The sequence below is a fragment of the Chelonoidis abingdonii genome, chromosome 23, assembly GCF_003597395.2.
Source record: "Chelonoidis abingdonii isolate Lonesome George chromosome 23, CheloAbing_2.0, whole genome shotgun sequence".
Taxonomy (NCBI): Eukaryota; Metazoa; Chordata; order Testudines; family Testudinidae; genus Chelonoidis; species Chelonoidis abingdonii.
Genome location: NC_133791.1, coordinates 18,137,306 through 18,160,536, shown reverse-complemented (window position 1 = coordinate 18,160,536; position 23,231 = coordinate 18,137,306). Strand labels below are relative to the sequence as shown.

The window sequence follows — 23,231 nt, the reverse complement described above, 5'->3', positions numbered from 1 at the left end:
ACTACCTCTGGTCCCTTAGCAACAGGGCCTGGTGATATCTTTCTTTGAGGGTCACTTGGCAGCCATCTCACATTCCATCCAGGAGAGGGTGGCCACTCCGTCGTGTGTTTTCCCACCCCTTTAGTTACTAGATTTTCTCAGGGCCTGGAGCGCCTCTACCCTTCATAGGCAAGTACGCCTGCCCTGCCCTCACCGTGGGTAACCTCAACCCTAGTACTCTAAAAGCCGCTTATGCTTCTGCCATGGCGAGGCCGTTGGCAAACTTGCTCACCATGCTATAACTGTCCGGAAGACAGTTTTCCTAGTAGCCGTTACAACATCCAGCCAGACGGGTCTCCGAACTTCGAGCACTTATGGTGGACCCACCGTATACTGTCTTTCACAAGGAAAAGGTGCAGTTGCAACCACATCTGGTGTTCCTCCCTAAGGTGGTGTCAGCCTCCCATACGCAAATGCAGGACATCTTCCTGTCTGGTTCTTCTTCCCGAGCTTCATTCATCCCGACGGGGAAACAGCAGCTAACACTCCTTAGATGTCCGTAGGGCGCTCCCTTTTTATATCGATCGGAACGAAGCCCTTCCAAAATCCCCTCCCAACTCTTCGTGCAGTGGCGGACCGATGAAAGGCCTACATCACCTGACTGGAATGGATATGAGCAATCACTCGAAGAAGAAAAGACGGTTACTCACCTTTGTAACTGTTTGTTCTTCGAGATGTATTGCTCATATCCATTCCAAACCCGCCCTCCTTCCCCACTGTCGGAGTAGCCGGCAAGAAAGAACTGAAGGGCAGCTGAGTCGGGTGGGGTATATATCCGGTGCCATAGCAGCGCTGCTCCAAGGGGCGCCCAGCCGACCCACCGAGTGTTGCTAGGGTAAAAATCTTCCAATGAACGTGCACGCGGCACACACATACCTAGCTGGAATGGATATGAGCAACACATCTCAAAGAACAACAGTTACAAAGGTGAGTAACTGTCTTATTCTAAATTAGACTTAGTCTTGCAGGATAAAGGGGAACTGATCACAGAGGTAAAAATTAATGGTAGCCAAGGTACAAGTGATCATGACTTGATCACATTTATAATGTGCAAACAGAATAAAATCCAAACCAGTAATATGTATTGTGACGGGGCAAGGCCAGCTGGCTATAGGAAAGTAGTGAGAAACAGGTATGTTAGCCCCAGGCTAAACAAATCCCTGTTACCATGGTAACCAAATGGCAGTTGCTCCAGGTTAATCAAGACACCTGGGGCCAATTAATATCCTTCCAGAAAGCAAGGGAAACAGCTAGGTTGATTGGGATACCTGAAGCCAATCAGGGGCTGGCTGAAACTAGTTAAAAGCCTCCCAGTTAGTGAGGGAACCATGCATGTCAGGAGCTGTGGGAGGAAGATGTGCTGTTGGAGAGACTGAGCAATACGCACCATATCAGGCACAAGGAAGCAGGCCCTGAGGTGAGGGGGAAGTGGGGACTGCTGTGGGGAAGTAGTCAGGGAATTGTACGTGTCCTGTTTCTAAAAGATCAGCTACCATAGCTGATATTATTAGGGTCCCTGGGCTGGAGCCTGGCATAGAGAGCGGGCCTGGGCTCCCCCCTGATTAATCGCTGAGACTGGGAGACAACAGAGACTGTGCAAGGGAGGATAGCTTCTCCTCACCTCCCTCCCTGGCTTATGATGAAAATGGCTCAGTAGGCTGTGATCATTGCCTCTAGAGAGAGTAGGGCTACACGGAGGGTCACAGTGAGCCTCTGAGTCTAGAGAAATCCGCCAGGAAACATAGGACCCACGGAGACAAGGACAGAACTTTGTCACAGTATACTTTGTGCTTTAAAAGGGCCAATTTCACAAAGCTAAAAACAGATGTAACCCTTCTGCCCCTCTGAGTTGGCAGCAACAAGGGCCAGGTGCAGTATCCAGGGGTTCCGTTTCAATAACACCATACATAACCAGCTCGAGCCCCCACCCAGTGACCTGGGATACTTACATACCACACCCTCCTGGGCACCTCTAGGAGGCAATACTTCCCCTCTACTGATTAGCTTCTAGTCCAAAAGGAGCCTGCACCACCAGACACAAAAGGAAGGAATCAATGCGGCATTTCCCGTTGCGAGAAACACCACAAACAGAGTTATAACACAAACCGTTTACCCCCCCCCCAAGTATATTTGGCAATGTCCTTTATTTCCCTTAGGGTTGCGTAAGTCAATACACTCCAAAGTCGCAACAACCAAAGTCTCTGGTCAATGCCACCCCAGAATTCAAGGAGTTCTTATTCTGTAGAGGTCCCTCCCCAGCCTAGTGCGTGAAAGGGGCACCCTTATGTGATCCAGGGCCAAGCCTGCCCTGCCTCTCCATGGGTTCCTGCTTCCGCCTTCTCCACGAAAGTGCTCCGCCTTACCAGCCGCTCCACTCTGCTCCTGCCGGGCCGTCCTCACAAAACTGCTCCGCTCCACCAGCTGGCCTCTTGTGCTGTCTCAGTTGTCCCAGCAAACTGCTCGGCTCCGCATTCGCCTCTGTGGGCTGCATCCACACGCCCCACCAGCTACTCCGCGTCTGGCCACCGCTCCACTCCACCAGCTGTCCTGTGGTCCGCTCGCAAGCCATTCCCCCATAAACTTGCTCCACTCTGCAGCCTGCTCTGTTCTGCAGTATAGCTTCAGGCTCCCCCACGAGTTAGCCAGTACTCAGTGCTGCCCAGCTCAGTAATTTTCAGCTCTCTTTTGTGATTTCAGGCTCTTAGTGACTCACACATAGTTAGGGGACCCCAGTGCTAGTGCACCAAAGCCAAAGTGGAGTTCAGCTCAAGCAACTGTAATCTAGAGTCTTAAGGGAATAAAAAATCAACTCTGACAGTTTCCAGCAGTGGGAGATTTAGGAGGAGGTTGCAACTTGTGATGCTTCTAAGCTCCACAAGGAGCCTGCACCCCAGACACAAACAAATACCTGTCCCCAACCTCTCTCCCTTCACAGGGTTTTGGAACCCATGTCCCTTGTCTAGCAAGTACCACCCAACTGAGGTTGAGTCATTTCTGTCACAAAGCAGTCCCACAGCTCGGCAGTCTGGGATGGGGCAGGCGTCTCTGAGCAAATATTTGAGATTTTGCATTCCAGACATTCTTTCCACACTTCCCATACTTCACCACCAGATGTCAGGGTACAGCTCATCCTGACTCTGCTTACACAGATATCCTCCAAGTCAGGAAAGACTCCAAGGAAAGACCTCCAAGGAAGAAAGTAATCAGAAAAATGTTCTTAAAAAGAATTCCCAGTTATCATTCACATTTTACTAAATGACTCAAAAGCCACAATTGTGGAAGAAGGCCTTATTGGTTTAGAGGGGAAGTGAAACTGTGTGTGTGAATAAAAACAACAAATGGAATAAAGGGAAAGTTGAAAATAATAAATATATTTCAGAAGCTAGAAGTTGTAGCAAAGGAACACAACAAGAACTCTATGGATGGCAGAGTTAAAGACAATAAGAAAGAGTTTTTAAAGTATATTAGAAACAAAAAAGAATCCTGGCAGTGGTGTTTGTCCATTACCAGATGGAAATGGTAGATTTATCAATAACAATGCAGAAAAGCCAGAGGTGTCCAATAAATAGTAATGTTCTATATTTTGGGGGGGAAATGGATTATGTAGTCATATAATGATAACACTCTTTCCATTCCACTAGTATCTCAGGAGGTTGTTAAACAGCAGCCACTAAAGTTAAACACTTTTAAATCTGCAGGTCCAGATAACTTGCATCTAAGAGTTTTAAAAGAGCTGGCTGAGGTGCTCACTGAACCATTATTGTTGATTTTAAGTAAACCTTTGAACGCAGGGGAAGTTCTAGAAGACTGGATGAAAGCAAATGTTGTGCCCATACATAGAAATGGTAAACGGGATGACCCATCTAGGCATTTCAGTCTGACATGGCTCTGCTCAAGATAATGTAGCAGCTGATATGGGACTAAATTAATAAAGAATGAAAGGAGGGTAATTAATGCCCCATCAACATGGATTTATGGAAAACAGAGCCTGTCAAAGTAACTTGGGGTTTTTTTAATGAGATTACAAATTTGGTAAGGCACTTGACTTGGTGCTGCATGACATTTTAATTTAAAAAACCAGAATGATACAAAATTAACATTAAATGGATTGAAAGGTAATGACTCGAACGGTCTCAATGTAATTGTAAATGGGGAATCAGGAGCGAGCAGGTGGGTTTCTCATAGGGTCCAGCGAGGATCTGTTCTTGGCTTTACGCTATTTAACATTCAATGACCTGGAAGAAAACACAAATCATCACTAATAACATTAGTAGATGAGCCAAAAATGGGGGAATAGTAAATAATGAAGAGCACAGATCACAAATACAGAATAATAAAGTGGGTGCAAGCAAATTTTATGCATTTTAATATAGCTAAATGTGTACATCTAGGGAGCAAGAAGGTGGGCCACACTTACAGCATGGGGGATGCGGGGAAGCCATGATTCTGAAAGAGTTGGGGATCGTGGTAGATAATCAGCCGAACATGAGCTCCCAGTGCCCAAAAGGGCTAAGGTTATCTTTGGATACGTAACCAAGGGAATCTGAAGTAGAGAGTTATTTTACCTCTGAATTTGGCACTGGTGCAACCACTGCTGGAATATTGTGTCCAGTTCCGGTGTCAGCAATTTAAGAAGGATGTTGATAAATGGGAAAGATGTGGGTTTAATAATGAGTGTGGCTCTTCTCTGAAAGGATTAGAACATATGCCTTATAGTTAAGGCTAAAAAATTTTCATGGTTATTTTCTGTAAAAGTCATGAACAGGTCACGGGCAAAAACAAAAATTCAGGGAGCCTGTGACTTGTGCGTGGTTTTTTTGTTAACTAAAAATGCAGAGTCCAGCAAGACCAGGACAACACAGGGCTGGGACGCCGCGGGGCTGGGGCACGTGGGCCTCGCCAAGCCTGAGATGCCGCGGGGCTGGGGCATGCAGACCTGGCTGCCCCCGCCAAGCGAGGGAGGCCGCGGGGCTGGGGCGTACGGCCTCCGCCAAGCCAGGGACGCTGTGGCACTGGAGCGTGTGGTCCCGGTTGCAGCCCTCGCCAAGCCCGGGATGCCACGGGGCTGGGGGGCACGGCCCTCGCCAAGCCCGGGAGCTGAGCCACCCCCGTACCCCGGAGGTGGCCGTGGCGGAAGCAGGCCGAGCCAAGCGACCAGCCCAACCAGAAAAAACCCGGGGCCAAGAACCGGGCAGGCTCCCCGCACCCCGCCAGGGCACGCCTCGGCGAGGAGAGGCCAGCCGCCCGACTCCCGCCGCTGCCGCCGGTCTCCCCGCCGCCAGCTCCGGCCTCTGTCACGAGAAATGGCGCACGGCGCTGCGCCTGCCTCCCCGCGCTCCCGGGCTCTCCCGCACACGGCGGAGCGCGGCCGAGGGAATGCGGGACGGGCGGCTGCCATGGCGCGCCGCCGGCACAAGCTGAGGGCCGCGCCGGCAGGGCCCCGAGCGCAGGACGGAGCCGCCGGAGAGTGCTGCGGGGGGCGAAGCGGCTGAGGCGGCCGGGCCGGCGCGGGAAGGAAGCGAGCGGCCCCGGGGGCACGCCATGAGCCCGGGAGGTGAAGGACCGGATCCTGGAGAACACTGTCCCTCCGTCAAGAAGTAGTGAGAAAGCGCGCGGGCCGGGCCTCGTCTCCCGCAGCATCCCGGGCCGCTGGCCCCCGCCTCCCGGTGCCGGCTTGCACAGCTAGTGGGGTCAGCTTTCGCCCCCCATTCGCTGGCCCTCCACCTCCGAGCCACTGCCCTCCGCCTCCCGCCTGCTGTTCGCAGGGAGGCTGGCTGCTTTTGGCAGGTCCAAAGCGGGAGCAGCGTGTGGCTGGTGCCAGCAGGGACCCCTGGGATAGACAGAACTCCCCGGGGTTTAAACACCCCCTTGTCCGGCGCGAACGGGGTTTAAACGCACACAAGTGCGCTGGACCCCGCCAACGAGCTGCGTGGTTGCGGCATGTGAAGCTAATTTCCAAAACAACCCTGGTGTAGACATCAGCCTTGACATGCACAAGTTATAACAACCACCCGACAGTCCAAAATAGCAAAAGTCCCAGCTCGGCTACGGCCTCAGACCCCTGGCCACTCAATGAACTCTACTCTCCAAGGCATCAAAACTCCCCTAAGTTGTCAGAGTGCTATTATACAGAGCTTCCTGAATTGTTGGTAGTCGACTTGGCCCATCAGTCCTCCAGCCTTCCTGTTTTACTCACAGTACGTTAGCGTGAATCAGAAGAGCTAGTTAATCCCCTGCCTGCGGACTCAGTTAGCCCCTTCAGACAACCGGACCGAATGCCCAGACAGAGATCTTGAAAATATCACCTTAGCCTACTCCACACATCCTCAGGCTCTTCTCGTCCTGGTCTTTCTTGACAAGGCTGACCGATCTTTCTGAAGTCATACTGTGAGCACAGAGGTTTCATATATCACGTAAGAGTATGGAATTCTCTGGTTTCAAAACACTGGAGTGCCCTCCTACATAAGACAATCTTACTTTAATATTTCCATTGTTGAAGTTATTACAGAATGAGCCACGACTACACCCAGGCTGCAAAAGGCTGAACAAATGAATGAAGTAAGCGAGGTGAGGAAACACCACCATTGAATTAAGGCCAATACTACAGGCCTGACTCTGCGTGCGCTGCCAAACTTCCTAAGCACAACTTGAAAATGACCTGATACTTCTTAGTTTTGACTGCTTCCTACAGGTTCGAAAAGCAACATGAAAACGACCAGATTTTTTCAGCCTTCACATTGGGAAAACCATGGGCAAAGGGCGGAGACCAGAATGGATATACGTGCTGCACTGATCCGTTCTGCATCAAGGGCACATTCAGGTTTCAGAGAGCAGCCGTTGTTAGCCACTCTACTACGGATAATATCGATAGCCTAAAATGGTTATAAAACTTGATATTATAATCTCGATTTCATGGCGCGCCACACTAGCACAGTAATTCGCTGTGTGTCCATGGTCCGAGGCTAGTCGATTTCTGAAGGCGTTGCAGTGGGTAGCTCTTCCATAGCTATCACCAATATCCCGCAGTCATCCCCGCCCCTTGCGAATTCGGCGTTGAAATCATATTTACACGGGTTCGGGTAAAGCGTCAGTCATTTTCCCTGGAAAAACATCAGCTGACAATCCGTTTCCGCCATTTTTCCTGGATTGCCCTGCAGATCCCATACTACTTGGACGCATCAGACTCCACGTCAGCTTTTTTTTATCACGAGAGCACTGGTATTGTACTGGATCCGAACAGCGAACAGAGAGGCACATACCTCCCAAGCGACACACACCATTCACTGACTTTGCATGATAGCAGAATGGTACCATCGTGCATACCATCTACTGACCGGGAGTAAAACTGGCATGAAATGACGTTATCTCTCCCTCTCTACTGTCCCGCTGCTATCATGAGCCCGGCTGAAATCGGCGGGCGCAACGCAAAAGCAAAATTGATTTGACCCCCGAGTCAAATCCTCCCCTTATATGGTTTTAAAAAATAGATCAGTCCTGGCCTTAGAATATAGGAGCAAGTGAATGAGAGACCAGGTAACAGAGAGCAAAAACAGCTGCCCGACGTGTCATATCAACAGGGGGGTGCCCCTGCACAACCCAACTCGTGCTACCCTTCTCCCCCACTTCCTTGGGCTACCGGGCATGTCCTTCAATTTGTGTCATGAAGTATTGACATAAAGAATCCAGAATAAGAAACACTGATTAGTGACATAAAATGATGGGGGCAGGCAAGCTCCCGGCGCCGAATGACAGTCCACGCAGGACATAAGCGCGTGTGGGGGAAGACCCCACATTCTGCGGCATGACAAGTCCAGCAGTACAGATCTTTTCTTACCACAGAACAGGAAGGGGCTGATTGAAGCTCAGCCCCCATTCTATGATGAAGACGGTACCAGCCGTTCTGTACCATCTATCGGAATAACTGGATCATTCGCCAATTTTTACCCGCAGGCGCCCCCGCCACTTTCACCTAAGCACAGCCGAGCACACCACGGCGATGTGACGAGGATATCAGTCATATTGCACCCGTCTACCACCGGAAGGGAGAGGACGCAGATACTCGCTCTTTTCACTGGGCTGCAGCCCATCGTGTTACCAGCACATTCAGTACAGAAGGGACTTTGAAAGAAGTCAAGAAAGATTCTTTCACGTGGGGTGAGGGGGGAAGAACTGAGGACTATTCCTGAACCACGCCAGACACTTGTGTTTGAACCTAAGACACCGGCGGAATCAGCCAAGAAAGCAAATACTTTCAGAGACTGCTGTGGGACTGTGATAGACTGAGTCCCTCAGTACCCTCTCCCTCCGCTACATGAGCGTCCCATTTGATTCTTGCGCTTCCGTTACACTGTCATGCAGCACTGTGTACCGGAGATTTTTTTCGAACGCTTGGCATTTCAATCTTTGTTAACGGAGCTCTGATAGAACAATTGTCCTCCTCATAAAGCGATACAGATCCAGATTCCCCGACCGTCATGCTAAGCTCTTTTTGATTGGGACTGCATCGCCACCCGCTGATCATACGCTCCACGTGGGCAAACAGGAATGTAATGCAAAAGTTCGCGGGAGCTTTTCCTGTTACCTCACGCGCATCCGAGTTCAGATTGCTTCCAGAAGCGCAGTTGGTGCACTGTGGGATATCCGCGCCGGAGCCAATAACGTCGCCGATTCCGTCCACACATTAACCGTAATCACGATATGTTAATATCGAGATTTAGCGCTTACCTCCTCTCTGTCGGGCGAGGAGTACAGAAATCGGATTTAAGAGCGCCTTTATATCGATATAAAGGCTGTAGTGTGGACGGGTACGCGTTAAATCGAATTAACGCTCTTTAAATCGACTTAAACGCGTGTGAACATCGCCTTTAGTCTGTATCCACAAAAAGCAACAAGGAGTACTTGTGGGACCTAGAGACTGGATGGTCTTCCTAATGAGCAGGGGTGAGGCTAAGATACCCTCCTGAGTCCCTCCAACCCGACATTCATGAAATTATATTGAACGCTTATGGGCTACAGCCACTTCAGTTGATGCATGTAGGATAATACAGAGGAAGATAATACGAGAGAAAACATGAAACAATGGTGTTACCATACACACTCGTTAACTAGAGTGATCCACTTAAGGTGAGCTATATCAACATTCAGTAGTTAACTTCAAAAACCCAAAGGGCTAGAAGACAGGCTTGATTTCAGATTATTACTAAGTTGTTACTTCTTTGCCTTATGGACTTGTTTGAGTTTCTCTGGCATGAAGATCAGAACCAGCTCCCTCAACTTTTCGAGAACAAAGGAGCCAGTGAATTGTACAGAAACTTGGTATTGAAGGTCCGTCTTTACCTGGGAGAAGCATCCCACTGGCAAGTGGATTTGCAAGCCTGGAATGCAGAGCAAGGATACTCTATATTCCCCTCCTGCTCCATATGAAGTAGAGCGGCTGAGGCGGCCGGGCCGGCGCGGGAGGAAGCGAGCGGCCGCCGGGGGCAGCGCCATGGAGCCCGGGGAGGTGAAGGACCGGATCCTGGAGAACATCTCCCTGTCCGTCAAGAAGGTGAGAGCGGCCGGGCCGGGCCTCGTCTCCCGCAGCATCCCGGGCCGCTGGCCCCCGCCTTCCCGGTGCCGGCTGCAGCACAGTCTGTGGGGTCAGCTTCGCCCCCCATCGCTGGCCCTCCAGCTCTTACCGAGCCACTGCCCTCCGCCTCCGGCTGCTGTTCAGGGGAGGCTGGGCTGGGCTTTGGCAGGTGCCAAGTGGGCAGCGTCGTGGCTGGTGCCAGCAGTGGGGACCCTGGTGTAGACAGAACTCCCCGGGGTTGTAACACCGCCTTGTCCGGCGCTGAGCGGGTGTTAAACGCACACAAGTGCGCTGGGACTCCGGCCCACGGAGCTGCTGTGGGGTTGGCGGCAGTGGAAGTAATTTCCAAACCAACCCCTGGTGTAGACTCAGCCTTGACATGCACAAGTTATAACAACCCGACCGCAGTCAAATAGCAAAAGTCCCAGCTTCGGCTACGGCTCAGCCCTCTGGCCACTGCATATGGAGCTCTACTTCCTCCAAGGCATCACTCTCCTCTAGTTGTCAGGTGGCTATTTTTACAGAGCTTCCTGAATTTGTTGGTGTCTGACTTGGGCCCTCAGTCTCCAGCCTTCCTGTTTTACTCCACAGTGTACGTTAGCGTGAGATCAGAAGAGCTAGTTAATCCCCTGCCTGCTGGAACTCAGGTAGCACCCTTCTAGACCCTGACAAGGCCCAGACAGAGATCTGAAAATTCACCTTAAGCCTGACCTCCATCATCCTCGGCTCTTCTCGTCCTGGTCTTTCTTGAGCAAGGCTGCTGATCATTCTGAATTGTCATACTGTGTAGCACGGGTTTCAATATCAGTAAGAGAGTATTGGATCTCTGGTTTCAAAACCACTTGGAGCCCTCTAGCCATACAGAAAGCTTACTTTAATATTTCCATTGGTTTGAGTTATACAGAATAGCCAGGACTACACCCAGCATGCAAAGGCTGAAACAAATGATGAGTAGGAGTGAGGGAAACCACCAGTGAAATCTAGGGCCAATAGCTCCAGTGCCTGACTCTGCTGCTGCTCATAACTTCCTAAGCAATAACTTGAAATTGACCTGATACTTCTTAGTTTTACTGCTTCCTACAGGTTCTGAAAAGCAACAGTGAAACGTGACCAGATTTTTGTCAGCTTCACATTGGGAAACCATGGGGCAAGGGCGGAGACACTGGAGATTCTGTGCTGCTGACTGGGACGTTCTGCATCAGGGCACATTCAGGTTTCAGAGTAGCAGCCGTGTTAGGCCACGTCTACACTACGGGATAATATCGAATTAGCTAAAATCGGTTTTATAAAACTGATATTATAAATTCGATTTCATGCGGCCACACTAGGCACAGTAATAATCGATTTCTGAAGCGTTGCATTGTGGGTAGCTCTTCCGTAGCTATCCCATAGTTCCCGCAGTCTCCCCCGCCCCTTGGAATTCTGGGTTGAATCATTATTGTCGCGGGTGGTTCTGGGTAAATGTCGTCAGTCATTCCTTCCTCCGGGAAAACATCAGCTGACAATCCTTTCGCGCCGTTTTTCCCTGGATTGCCCTGGCAGACGCCATAGCACGGCAACCATGGAGCCCGTTCAGCTTTTTTTTTTTCCGGCACCGTATGTGTACTGGATGCCGCGGACAGAGAGGCGATACTCCAGCGCTACACAGCAGCATTCACTTGCTTTTGCATGATAGCAGAGATGGTTACCAGTCGTTCTGTACCGTCTACTGCCGGAGTAAACTGGCAATGAAATGACGGTTATCTCTCCCCCTCTGTACTGTCCGCTGCTATCATGAGTGCCCCTGGCTGAAATCGGCCGGGGGCGCAACGCAAAAGCAAAATTGGGATTGACTCCCGAGTCAATCCCTCCCTTATGGTTTCTAAAAATAGAGTCAGTCCTGCCTAGAATAAGGGGCAAGTGTATTAGAGGACCAGTGTATCAGAGAGCACAGCTGCTCCGTGTCAGTATTCACAGGGGGTGCCCCTGCAACAACCCCACCCGTTGCTTCCCTTCTCCCCAACCTTCCTGGGCTACCGTGGCAGTGTCCTGCCCCATTTGTGTCATGAAGTAATAAAAAAATGCAGGAATAAGAAACACTGATTAGTGACATAAAATGAGGGGGAGGCAGCCTCCCGGCGCGATGATAGTCCAGGCAGGACATTAAGCGGTGGGGGGAGAGGAGCCAGCATGCTGCTGCTATGACAGTCCAGGCAGTACAGAATCTTTTCTTTACACAGGAAAGGGAGGGGGCTGATTGAAGCTCAGCCCCCAGTTGCTATGATGAAGACGGTTACCAGCCGTTCTGTACCATCTACTGGGAATAACTGGAGTCATTCCCATTTTTACCCAGGCGCCCCCGGCCAGCCTCACCTAAGGCCAGCCAGGAGCACTCACGGGCTGATGGGACGATGGATATCAGTCATATTGCACCGTCTACCACCGGGGAGGGGAGAGAGGAGCAGATACTGCTCTTCACTGCTGCAGCATCGCGTCTACCAGCAGCATTCAGTACACATAGGGTGACATTGAAAGAAGTCAAGAAATGATTTCTTTCCTTTTTTCTTTCGTGGTGGGGGGGGGGGGAAGAAACTGAGGAGCTATTCCCTGAACCACGCCAGACACTGTGTTTGAACCTACAGACATTGGGAGCTCAGCCAAGAATGCAAATACTTTTCAGAGACTGCTGTGGACTGTGGGATAGCTGGAGTCCTCAGTACCCCCCCCTCCTCTCGTCGGGGTGGAGTACAGAAATCGATTTAAAGAGCCCTTTATATCGATATAAAGGGCGTTGTAGTGTGGACGGGTACAGCGTTAAATCGAATTAACGCTCTTTAAATCGATTTAAACGCGTAGTGTAGACCAGGCCTTAGTCTGTATCCACAAAAAGAACAGGAGTACTTGTGGCACCTTAGAGACTGGATTGGTCTTCCTTTGAGCAGGGGGTTGGACTAGATACCTCCTGAGGTCCCTTCCAACCCTGACATTCTATGAAATTTATTTGAGCATAAGCTTTTATGGGCTACAGCCCACTTCATTGGATGCATGTAGTGGATAATACAGTAGGAAGATATATACAGAGAAACATGAAACAATGGGTGTTACCATACACACTCTAACGAGAGTGATCACTTAAGGTGAGCTATTATCACATTCAGTGTGTTATCTTCACAACCATAAGGGCTAGAAAGACAGGGCTTGATTCAGATTTTATACTAGTGTTACTTGCTTGCCTTCAGTGGACTTTTTTGAGTTTCTCTGGCATGAGATCAGAACCAGGCCCTCAAGCTTTTTCAGAACGAAAGGAGCCAGTGAATTGTACAGAAATTGGTATTGAAGGTCCGTTCATTTACCTGGGAGAGCATCCCACTGGCAAGTGGATTTGTCAAGCCCTGGAAAGGAGGCAAGGATACTTCTTTATTCCCCTCCTGCTCAATGAAGTAATTAATGATCATGTGCCAAAGTATCATCAGTAGGTGAAAAATGTAAGAGAGTCAACTTGATTGGAAAGAGCAATTTACAAAGTTACAGCTCATTTAAGAAAAGTGACACAACATAGACCAGTGGATCACAAGGAGGGCCTTGTTGAACTATCTCTTTCAAATCCTGGTGGAAGAATGTTAATTTGCCAAGAGAAGTTGTATCTTAGGTATGTAAAATGAGGGGGGAACTACCACAATGACACACTTGTTTGAATGACCAAACATGGCAATTCTTGGTGTATTTAGCCTGCCAATTCTGCATCATTAAAGCCCAGGAGAGTTTTGCTGTTGACTGCAATGGCACAGGCTCGAGTCCCAAACGTACAGAGGGATGGGCAGAGATTCGGAGTTAAAGAAATGTAAATTGTCGGCTTCATCCTGAGGGGTGCCAAGTGCCCTTGACTCCCACTCACTTGTTGAGAGGGCTCCACACTGGCAGAATAGGCCCTCACTTGCTGTAACTGGAGCAAGAATGCTGTGTGTATGACCTTTCTCCTTAATTGGCGGTGTATGACGGGCATTGCCTTTGGGAGTATAGAATTGTCTGCTGTTTCAAATCAGGTATCTGGGGGAATTGTGAGTGATGGGTTGATTTACTGTCTGTAGTTTGTCAGCTCTGTATTCCCAGTTCATTCAAAGGAAGATAAGTTAGTTTTTCTGGAGATTATTTGGACATCTTAGTGCTATGGATTTCAATGTTTCTCTTTAACTGCTCCTGCTTCTCTCCCTAGCACCTGGCAGGCCCAAGCAGGCATATGCACCCTACTTCCAGCTTTGAGGGTCATGCTCAAGAAAGGAATTATGTTAATTGTGGCAATTTATGGATTATTGTGTGTTTTGTTTTTGTTTTTTTAAATGAACATAGGGCTTGCCAAAGCCACAAGGTCTGCACAGCCACGTGCAGTCAGTGACACCGTAAGCTTCCTCACTGGGTGCCTCAGCCCTGGGACAGGTGGGGCACTTCTAGAGCTGACAGAGCAGAGTAGAAATTGCCCCTCTGCCATGGTAATCGTATGTACTAGGGCACTGGGTACTCACAGTACAGGAACAAATGAACGCAGTACAAATGCCTAGATTTCATATATGCTCCTGACCAATCATCAGCTGGTAGCCACATGCAATCAGTGATGACCTTGGTCACATTCAAACCAGTGACCCAAATGTGTGCCATTATCAGAGTTCTGTGCCATCCTGGTAGCTGCAGGCTCCATTGCAGAGGAGGAATTTGTTATCTGCCTGGCTCAGGCTTGGTGCCAGGATGTGGATTCCCAGTGCTGCCACTTTCAAAAGTTAAGAAATCATGAGCAAGGCCCCAGATTGTGGTTTTTGATCCATCTCCGAGCATGGTGTGACAATGTCAGTGTTGCCTACTTTTGCCGATCCATAACATGGGTCTGGCCTGTGGTGCAGGAGCTCTCACTGAAAGACCCACCTGAGATCAGATCACACCACTGCCTGACTGGTGCAGGGGGCTTCCTGCTGCTCTCCAAGCTCCCAAACTGCCCATTTTTAATTCTGTCCCCTCCAGCCCTTCATCAATTCTCTGCCCCTCAGCCCTGCATCAGTTAAATGTCTGCCACACATCTGCCCTAGACTTACATCAACTCAGCACTCTCTCCAAGCCCCACATCTACCCCTTCCCCCCAGCAGTCCTGCTTCTCCTGCAGCTGTGGAGACTTTTCACCCCCGGGGCTTGGGAGAAGGGTGAGTGGGGAGGGAGAAGGGCAGCTTCAGTGGTTCTTCACCCCTCCACCAGGCTTTGGGACCAGCTCAGGTGTGGTGTTCTCCTTCTCCCAGGCCTTGTGTTGAAGGGGCTGAGAGGAGGAGGCGATCAGCTGACTCATTTTTCATAAGAGAGGAGTGGGGAGATGGTGGTAGATCTTCCTTCCTCTGCTGGAATCTATCCCTCCACCCCCATCCTGTGGACATGGTATCTGCTGCTCCCTCTTCTTCCTCTGCCCCTACCCCAAAACTTCTCTCTGCTCCTGGGGGATGAGCTTTGCCTGGATCCTGCAGCTGCTCTGATTGCCTGTTCTTCCCCAGGAGAGAAATGGTGAAGGCAGCTGTTCAGAGTGGATTTCCTCCTTGGCAGTCTGATGCTGCAGCTTCTGGCTTCACTGGGAGGCTGCCTGCAGCAGCAGCCCAAGTCCGGGTACTCTGAGTAATATGATGAGAACTGGAACCCACCCTTGAAGGGAGAGCAGTGGGGTGAGATGGCTCAGCGTGCCAGCCTCCATGGCTTATGCTCTCTGGTCTACAGGGCCCATTCCAGCACAGACTGATTTCTCCCAGTTACATGACGTGATTGACTGAACTGACCACATGTACCATACCATGTGGAGGTTAATGACTGTCTGGAATCTCCCTAGAATTGACATGGTTATCACCTTTATTTTGACAAATGCTATCTCAGGAGTGTGGGGGGCGGGGGGTTGTGGCCTGCAGCATGCAGGAGGTCAGACTAGATCAGTGGTTTTTGAATGCGGGTCGCAACCCAGTTCTGGGTTGCGGAATAGAAGGCAGTGGGTTACGGCAGCTCTGGTCAGCACTGTTGACCAGGCCATTAAAAGTCCCGTTGGCGGTGGGACTTGGCTAAGGCAGGCTAGTCCCTAACTGTTGTGACACCGTGCTGCGCCCTGGAAGCAGCCAGCAGCAGGTCCAGCTCCTAGGCAGGGGGGCCATGGGGCCGGCTAATGGGAGCTGGGGGGCGCTGCCTGCGGGCGAGAGCTGTGCGGGGCCGCTTGTGTGCGTCGGCCTAGAAGCTGGACCTGCTGCTGGCCACTTCCGGGGCACAGCGCAGTCTGCGGTGCCAGGACAGGCAGGAAGCCTGCCTTAGCACCCTGCTGCGCCGCTGACTGGGAGCTGCCCAAGGTAAGCCTGCGCCCCAACCCCACGCCCCAACCCCACGCCCCATCCCAGAGCCCTGACCCCCTCCTGCACCCCAGCCCTGAGCCCATCCCAAACCCAGGACCCCCTTCTGTACCCCAAACTCCTCATCCCTGGCCCCATCCCAAAGCTGGCACCTCCAGCCCACAGCCCTGACCCCTGCCCTAGCCCAGAGCCCCCTCCCACACCCTGATCCCCTCTCCCATGGCCCTGCAGCCCTCACCCTCGCACCCCAACCCTCTGCTGCAGCCACACCCCAAACCCCTCATCCACAGCTCAATTGGGTCTCAGGCATCAACACTTTTCTTCAACTGAGTTGCCAGAAAAGAAGTTTGAAAACCCCTGGACTAGATGATCATGAATGTCTCTCCTGAGCTTAAAGTCTGTGAGTCTTTGAATCCTCAGCACTTGCTATGTGTTTGCCTTTGTACTGACTATGGTGTGACTTCGCTGTGGCTTTTACTAGCCCTGCAAATGCCGAGCAGCTTCGGCAGCCCAGTGTGTGATCCGTGCCTACAGGCCAGCTCAAAAAGGGCTGGAGCTTTTTATAACCTCTTCAGTTGAGACATTTTGTTGACTTACGGTAATAATCTATGGGTAGCAAAGTGCTCTGGTCCCTTCCGCTCATGCTGTTGACCTTGGGAGCTAGTATTTTTGTGTATTGTACCAAGAATCCTCTACTGACGAGAGTGCATTGAGTGATTTACACCTCGTTATGACGTCCAGAAGGCTTCACTTGAAACCTCTTGACTTATGAAAAGACCTTTCTCTCTTGTAGGCCCCTCACAAAAGGGGAGGTGACTCTAGAGAAAGTGTAGCTTCAAAATGTATCCTGTACCTTCTGCTGCCCTTTGAAAGAATCACCTGGAGTCCATCATTGGTATGAGGTTTTATTAATGTCAAGCTGCTACCTACTTATTGTCCATGTTTCATCCATTCTATGTGCACTGTAGCCCAGTTCTTCAGCTGCATTTTTGTGTTCCCCTGATCCTGCACCAGCTGTATGTTGGCCCAGTCACCTGATGTTAGTTACAGCAGCTGCTAGTTGTGCTGGCTGAAGGGAATGTAAATAGGATCACATCCTCTCTCTGCCGGTACTGTCCCCATCTGCTAGTGGAGAAAGCAGCAATGGTATTTTGAACATTTACATAGTTCTGCAGACTGCTGGTGCAAACCTTTTCTCATGATGAGGATGGCTTGTCAGGTGAAATTGTAACTGTATTGCTGTGAATCTGGTACAGTGAGCGGTAACTGACATCCTTTGGTCTCACTGCTTCTGATCTACCATGGCTCCTACGCATGATGCCACCAATCAGCAATCTTCAGAGTAATCAGGAGGATGGAAACCCATTGTCTGGGATAAAGAAATAGCATTTGAACAGCAAGCTCTTGTCATTCCTTGGCTGTTTATTCATTTTAGCTTCAGTCCAAGATATCATATCACCAGACAGATTCAAACAAACGGGAGGGAATTCAGAGAAGAGCAACAAAAATAATCAAGAGGTCTGTAGAGACTGACCTGTGAGGCGACATTAAAAGTGCTTAATCTGTATTGTTTGACTAAGTGATGGCTAACAAGGTGAACTTTGAAGGAAGCAAACACCAAGACGGTAGAAGAATCACTACTTGCTGTGACTAGGAATAGTGGAATGAAATTGAGAGAGGAAAAAAAATCTCTAGCTGCTGGGATTCTGTGAAAGATTCCTGCAGTGCTGATCAGATTGATGAAAAATCAAAGGCTGCTTCTTTCGATAAAGAGACATGTTAGTACCTACATGATTTGCAGAAGCTTGATGTTTAGCCATCTTGCTGTTGATCAGATTTCTTTATTCTAGTTTTAGCAGTAACGGACTCCTGAAAACCAGTTAGCTTGTTCTAGCAGTGATTTCCAACCTTGCTTGTTTTCTGTCCTGTGAAATCTGTGCCTCTGTTGTGCTGAAGAACTTGTGACTCTGTAACATCGGGAATGCTCTCCATTGCAGTCACGTGCCACCCTAAGTCTTGATCATCTGTATCTGATAAAACTGTACCAATGGGAGCTATTCAGACCTGGCTGTCAAGACTAGGGGGTATTTCAGGCCTTATTTAAGATGCCAATCACATGTGCGATGACCAGTTAAGAGGCTGCTGTCTAGTACATGCAAACTGGTTTTAACTTGTGCTGGAGACACCTATCTCCAGTTCATGTCTGGCTGCAACAGGGCTGTTTGTATAGATCAAGTGCAAACAATTGGTGCCTGGAGTCGAATCCGTCTGCCAGAACTAGCAAACCTAACCTAAACGAAGTCCCTTGGGTTTGAAAATCCACATGTGTAGGACACCCTGGAACAGGACAGTTCTAACGGAAGAAAATGACATGGGGTGGCGGGGGCTCAGGAGAGCTCCTAAGTAGATGGAGCCTGGATATGAATAATGAGACAGAGAAGTTGTAAGCTTCAGATTCCACCCTATTGCTTGAATGCTTAAAATTGTAGGGGCTTTGTGTTCTGTTCCAAGCTGTACAACTTCTACCCTCTGTGGGTTCAGCACCGTGTAATCAAGGCTCCTGTTCTGGTCCACCATGAACATGCATCTGTCTCTCTCCAGGCTGTTTTGTCATCAGTGAAAATTGTTTCTCAGGTGGTAATAAGCTATTCAGGGAAAGCCTGCTAATATGAGAGCAGATATCTGGACAATAGCACTCTTGATTAGAGCGCAAATTGTGTTGGTTACCTCTGTTTCTGGGGTGAGAAATAGAATGCTGGGATCATGGCTTTGTCACATGCTTGTTCTTAGAAATGTTGGGTCCGATCAGGTGACTGGAAGTGTGCACCTGCACCCGGATACCCCAACCTCTCCTGCCTGTGCAAAAGTAAAGGGACTTCAAGTTTTGCACGTTTTTTCATTTCACAGTCGTCTCTATGACTCTTGCTGGGAGAAGCGAGTTTGGTTAGAACCCAGAAGATCAGAGGATTTATTGGCTAATTGGGTTGATCTTCAGGAGCAAAATGAGATTCTCCATCTCCCTAGTCAGTTGAATCTCTCTCCCTCAAGAACTGAGATCCAATAAAACAGACCTGGAATAAGTAGTAACGACAGAGAAGGCATTGCTACAGGAGCTGTTCGCTGAAGAAACACCTTCTAGTCTCTTTGCTGCATAGCTGGCCAGAGTCACGTTGCTGTCCTTCGAAATTCACTTCATTTGCTATAAAGCTTATTAATGAACATAAGCCTGCAAAGAGCTACAAAGGGATCTCACAAAACTGGGTGACTGGGCAACAAAATGACAGATGAAATTCAATGTTGGTAAATACAAAGTAATGCACATTGGAAAACATCATCCCAACTATACATATAAAATGGTGGGGTCTGAATTAGCTGTTACCACTCAAGAAAGATCTTGGAGTCATTGTGGATAGTTCTCTGAAAACATTCACTCAATGTGCAGTGGCAGGCAAAAAAGCGAACGGAACATTAGGAAAGGGATAGATAATAAGACAGAAAATGGTCATCATGCCTCTGCACAAATCCATGGCATGCCCACATCTTGAATATTGCAGGCAGTTCTGGTCGCCTCATCTCAAAAAAGATAGATAGGAATTGGAAAAGGTTCAGAGAAGGGCAACAAAAATGATTAGGGCTATGGAACAGCTTCCGTATGAGGAGAGAGAAATAAGACTGGGACTTTTCAGCTTGGAAAAGAGACGACTAAGGGGGGATATGATAGAGGTCTATAAAATCTTGACTGCTGTGGAGAAAATGAATAAGGAAGTGTTATTTACTCCTTCACATAACACACGAACCAGGGGTCACCCAATGAAATTACTAGGCAGCAGGTTTAAAACAAAAGGACGTATTTCTTCACACAACGCCAGTCAACCTGTGGAAATTGTTGCCAGGCGATGTTGTGAAGGCCAAAACTATAACAGGATTCAAAAAAGAACTAGGTAAGTTCCTGGAGAATAGGTACATCAATGACTATTAGCAACCCCATGTTCTGACTGTCTCTTGGCTCTGTTTGCCAGAAGCGGGGAGTGGACAACAGGGGATGGATCACCTGATTATTCCCTGTTCTGTTCATTCCCTTGGGGTACCTGGCATCGGTCACTGTCCAAAGACCGGATACTGGGCTAGAGGGACCTTTGATCTGACCCAGTCTGGCTGCTCTTATGGTTTTTAAATTCTAAGGCAGGCTATGCCCACCCCCATTGCTCTGGTTCACCTTCTTCATTCTTTGCCTCAACCCCCTCCCTCAGAGCTGCAATTGCTGGGCTTGGCCAATGACTGGGCAACTAACACTGATGCTGAGGCACTAGACGAGCTCTGTACCCCATACTTCATCCCTCATGGAAATCCAGAGTCACTCCTAAACGGTATTCTGCTGCGTTCTCACTGCCAGGGCGGATTAAGGCAGGGGCTTTAGGAGCTGCATCCCAGGGCCCCAGCTTAAGGGGGTCTCTGCAAAAATAAATCACAGGTAGCCATGTCCAACTCTGAGCATCTAAAAGTCCTGCGGTGCAGCGGGGCTCAGGCAGGCTGCCTGCCTGCCATGGCCCCACACTGCTCCCAGAAACAGTTGGCTGCTGGCACATCTCTGCGGCCCCTGGCAGGGGGTGGAGTGGCGGCTCTGCACTTCCCTCAGAGCTATGGGGGTGGCGCTTGGAGTGTGGGCAGCGCATGGAGACAACCCTGTCCCCCTCCCACCAGGGCCCGGAGCCAGCCGCTTCCAGGAGCAGTGTGGGGTTATGGCAGGCAGCCTGGCTGAGCCCTGCTGCTGCGCCACTGGCCAGAAGCTGCCTGTGGTAAGCACCTCCTGGCCAGAGCCTGCACCTCGCACCCCCTCCTCCACCCGAGCCCCAGATCAGAATCCCTCTCCTGCACTTCCTCCCAGACCCTGCACCCGCTCCTCTACCCCAGTTCCCTGCCCCAGCCCTCTCCTGCACCAAACTCCCTCCCAGGAAAAAGACTTGTATACAAGAGCCCCACAAAATCAAATACCCTGTGCCCACAGGAGAGTTAATCCAGCCCTCCTTGCTGCCAAGCCCCTGGGCCAGCTCTTAATTGTCATTTTGGTCACATTGCTAGATTGTTCATAGCAAACTACAGGCTTTAAAAATACATGGTTTCATTTCCACTGCAAAGGCTCCATACCAGTGTGGTCTAGCAGGTGACAGCCCTGCAGGGGTCAGTACATCTGTCCTGGTGCTGGGTGAAAGAGCAGACTTGTGGATATGGTGCATCTTACCAATGGCTCATGTGTACCACCAACCCAATTCCCTGGTCATGCTCTTGCTAACGGTTGGAGTATTGTCTGTTCAGAGAAAGCTGCTGGCTCGCTATCCTGCTAGCTTGGCTGAAAATGTTATGAGCCCCTCTGGAAGGGGCTGAGTGGTGGGAAATGGAGACGGAAAGAAGCCCAGTGCAATTAAAGGTACATGAGCAGTCTCCACCTCCAGTCATTGCACTGATATTAGCGCTTGTTTTGCAATCTTGTTGCAGTAGAATGATTGCTAATCTGGCACATCAGCAGGGAAGGGGCTTTATTGTTCCCCACTTCAAATCAATGGCCCTGCAAGAACACAATGGTTAGAAGTAAGAGCTGGCCCAGAGGTGTGGATTGAGTAGCCCTGTCTAGATGTTTACTTTGCTTTTTCAGAGTGTTTGTCTTGCCAGGGGATATCTCTGAAGCAGTACTCAAGAATTTCAAACCCAGGTGAGCTGAGCATTCAGCAGCCAGTCAGAGCTGGAGACCACAGTTGAGCCATGAAGGTCAGTTCCAGGTATAGAAGAAATTTCCAAATTCCAGTTTGGTTCGTTCTGTTGCTTCCAGTGAGGTTTTTTTGTTCTCCTCCCCTTCTTTTCCCCCCATCTCCCTGGGTCAGGAAAGTTTCAAAGCTTCTGTCTCTTACTCCTGGGAGATAATGTGACCTAATGGTTAGAGCAGAGAGTCTGATGAGAGTCAGAATTTCTGTCCCAGGCTCTGCTATTCATTTTCTGGGAGAGCTTGTACAAATTGCTTAACTTCTCTGAACCTCAGTTAATACATGTGTGAAATGGGAATAGTAATTACTTATCTCACGGGGGTTTCTGGAACTTTTTGACTCCTTAAAAAAACATCTTCCAGCCTTGACCAAGGCTGCAATGCCATCTGGAGCTGTCCCAAGGCCTGGTATTTATTCATCATCTGTTTTCACTTGGGAGAGGTGGAAAACCTTCCTTCGTAAGCGCCAGTGGTTTCTATGTCACTCAGTCTGTCTCGGGAGTAGATGGCATTGACGCTAAGGACAGGGGCATGCCTTTTGTGGAGTGCTTTGGTACCAATATTTCAGAAATTAGGAAAGCAAAAAATACCCATTGATCCTCGCCTGCTTCTGTGTTATCTGTGTACGCTGCCCAGTCCTTAGAAAGGCTTTTGTTACTTCTCATTACAACAGTTTCCATGTCTCTCAGTCCTGAAGAGACGTTCTTCAAATTTGCCATTGTGGTCTTGAGATTGTGGGCTGTGCTCACTACTTCTTCTTACTTCTCCATTTGAGCAAAGGCTGCGGTGCATCCAGCTTTTGATGCCTTAAGTCCATGTTCTGTGTTGTTGCAGCCTGTAACATCTACATGCCAGACTTCTGAGGTGGGGGCAGCACCAAAGCTAACCTTGTAGCCAAGGCCAAAAGTTGAAAAGGAGGAGAAATCTTTATAGCTGGACATTCAGCATGTCAACTCCTTCTGATCTCACCACATGGCAGATTTGGTTTTCCCATAGGCCTTTTAAACTTTCTCCAGGGTGCTCTAGGCTATGATCTCTCTTGAGGAGCTTTTCCTCCAAAGACCTCAGAATGAAATGACTTATCAAAACCAGTCCTCAGCATGGAGTAAACTGAAATGCAGTGCTTTATCCACAAGTTATCTTGCCAAAGGAATGGGGGTACTGAGAAGAGGGCCTCTTCCATTGTACTCAATTTTTGCTCTATAGTAGAAGAGCAGTAAAAAAGTGGATTGAAAAGCTTCCCACCCACCAAGACTGGAGTTCAAAAGTCAATTTGTTTTTCAAGAGTTGGTGAAGTTACTATAAAGCGGTGTAAGGAATGTCCCATCCTGCCCTGTTCTAGGTGTCGTGCTGAATCTGTCATTGGTGATTGCAGAAGGAATGCACAACTCTCAGCTCGATTCTTGGCTGGTAAATGAAAAATGATTTTCAGTGACATTAGCTCCCCTCTTCTCTGAAGTTGGGTTATGTACGTCCCGTCTCCTCTGCACCCCAGTTTACTCACACAAGTCCTCTATTCCCCATTGGACAAACATTT

At 49.4% G+C, this 23,231-nt stretch overlaps 1 protein-coding gene across 9 annotated transcripts in view; it reads left to right on the top strand.

Moving 5' to 3' along the window:
* Positions 1-9,472: 9,472 nt before the first annotated feature.
* The window catches only part of PLEKHM2 (pleckstrin homology and RUN domain containing M2), a 55,786-nt gene continuing 42,027 nt past the window's right edge, over positions 9,473-23,231 (top strand). For 6 of the 9 annotated variants that reach the window (XM_075060300.1, XM_032787622.2, XM_032787621.2 and 3 more), the window contains exon 1: positions 9,473-9,586. In XM_075060300.1, the coding sequence (XP_074916401.1) occupies positions 9,527-9,586 (60 nt within the window). In that variant the 5' untranslated portion in view covers positions 9,473-9,526. The remainder of the gene's footprint in view (positions 9,587-23,231) is intronic. The other 3 variants (XM_075060303.1, XM_075060302.1, XM_032787623.2) reach the window with 1 other exon arrangement.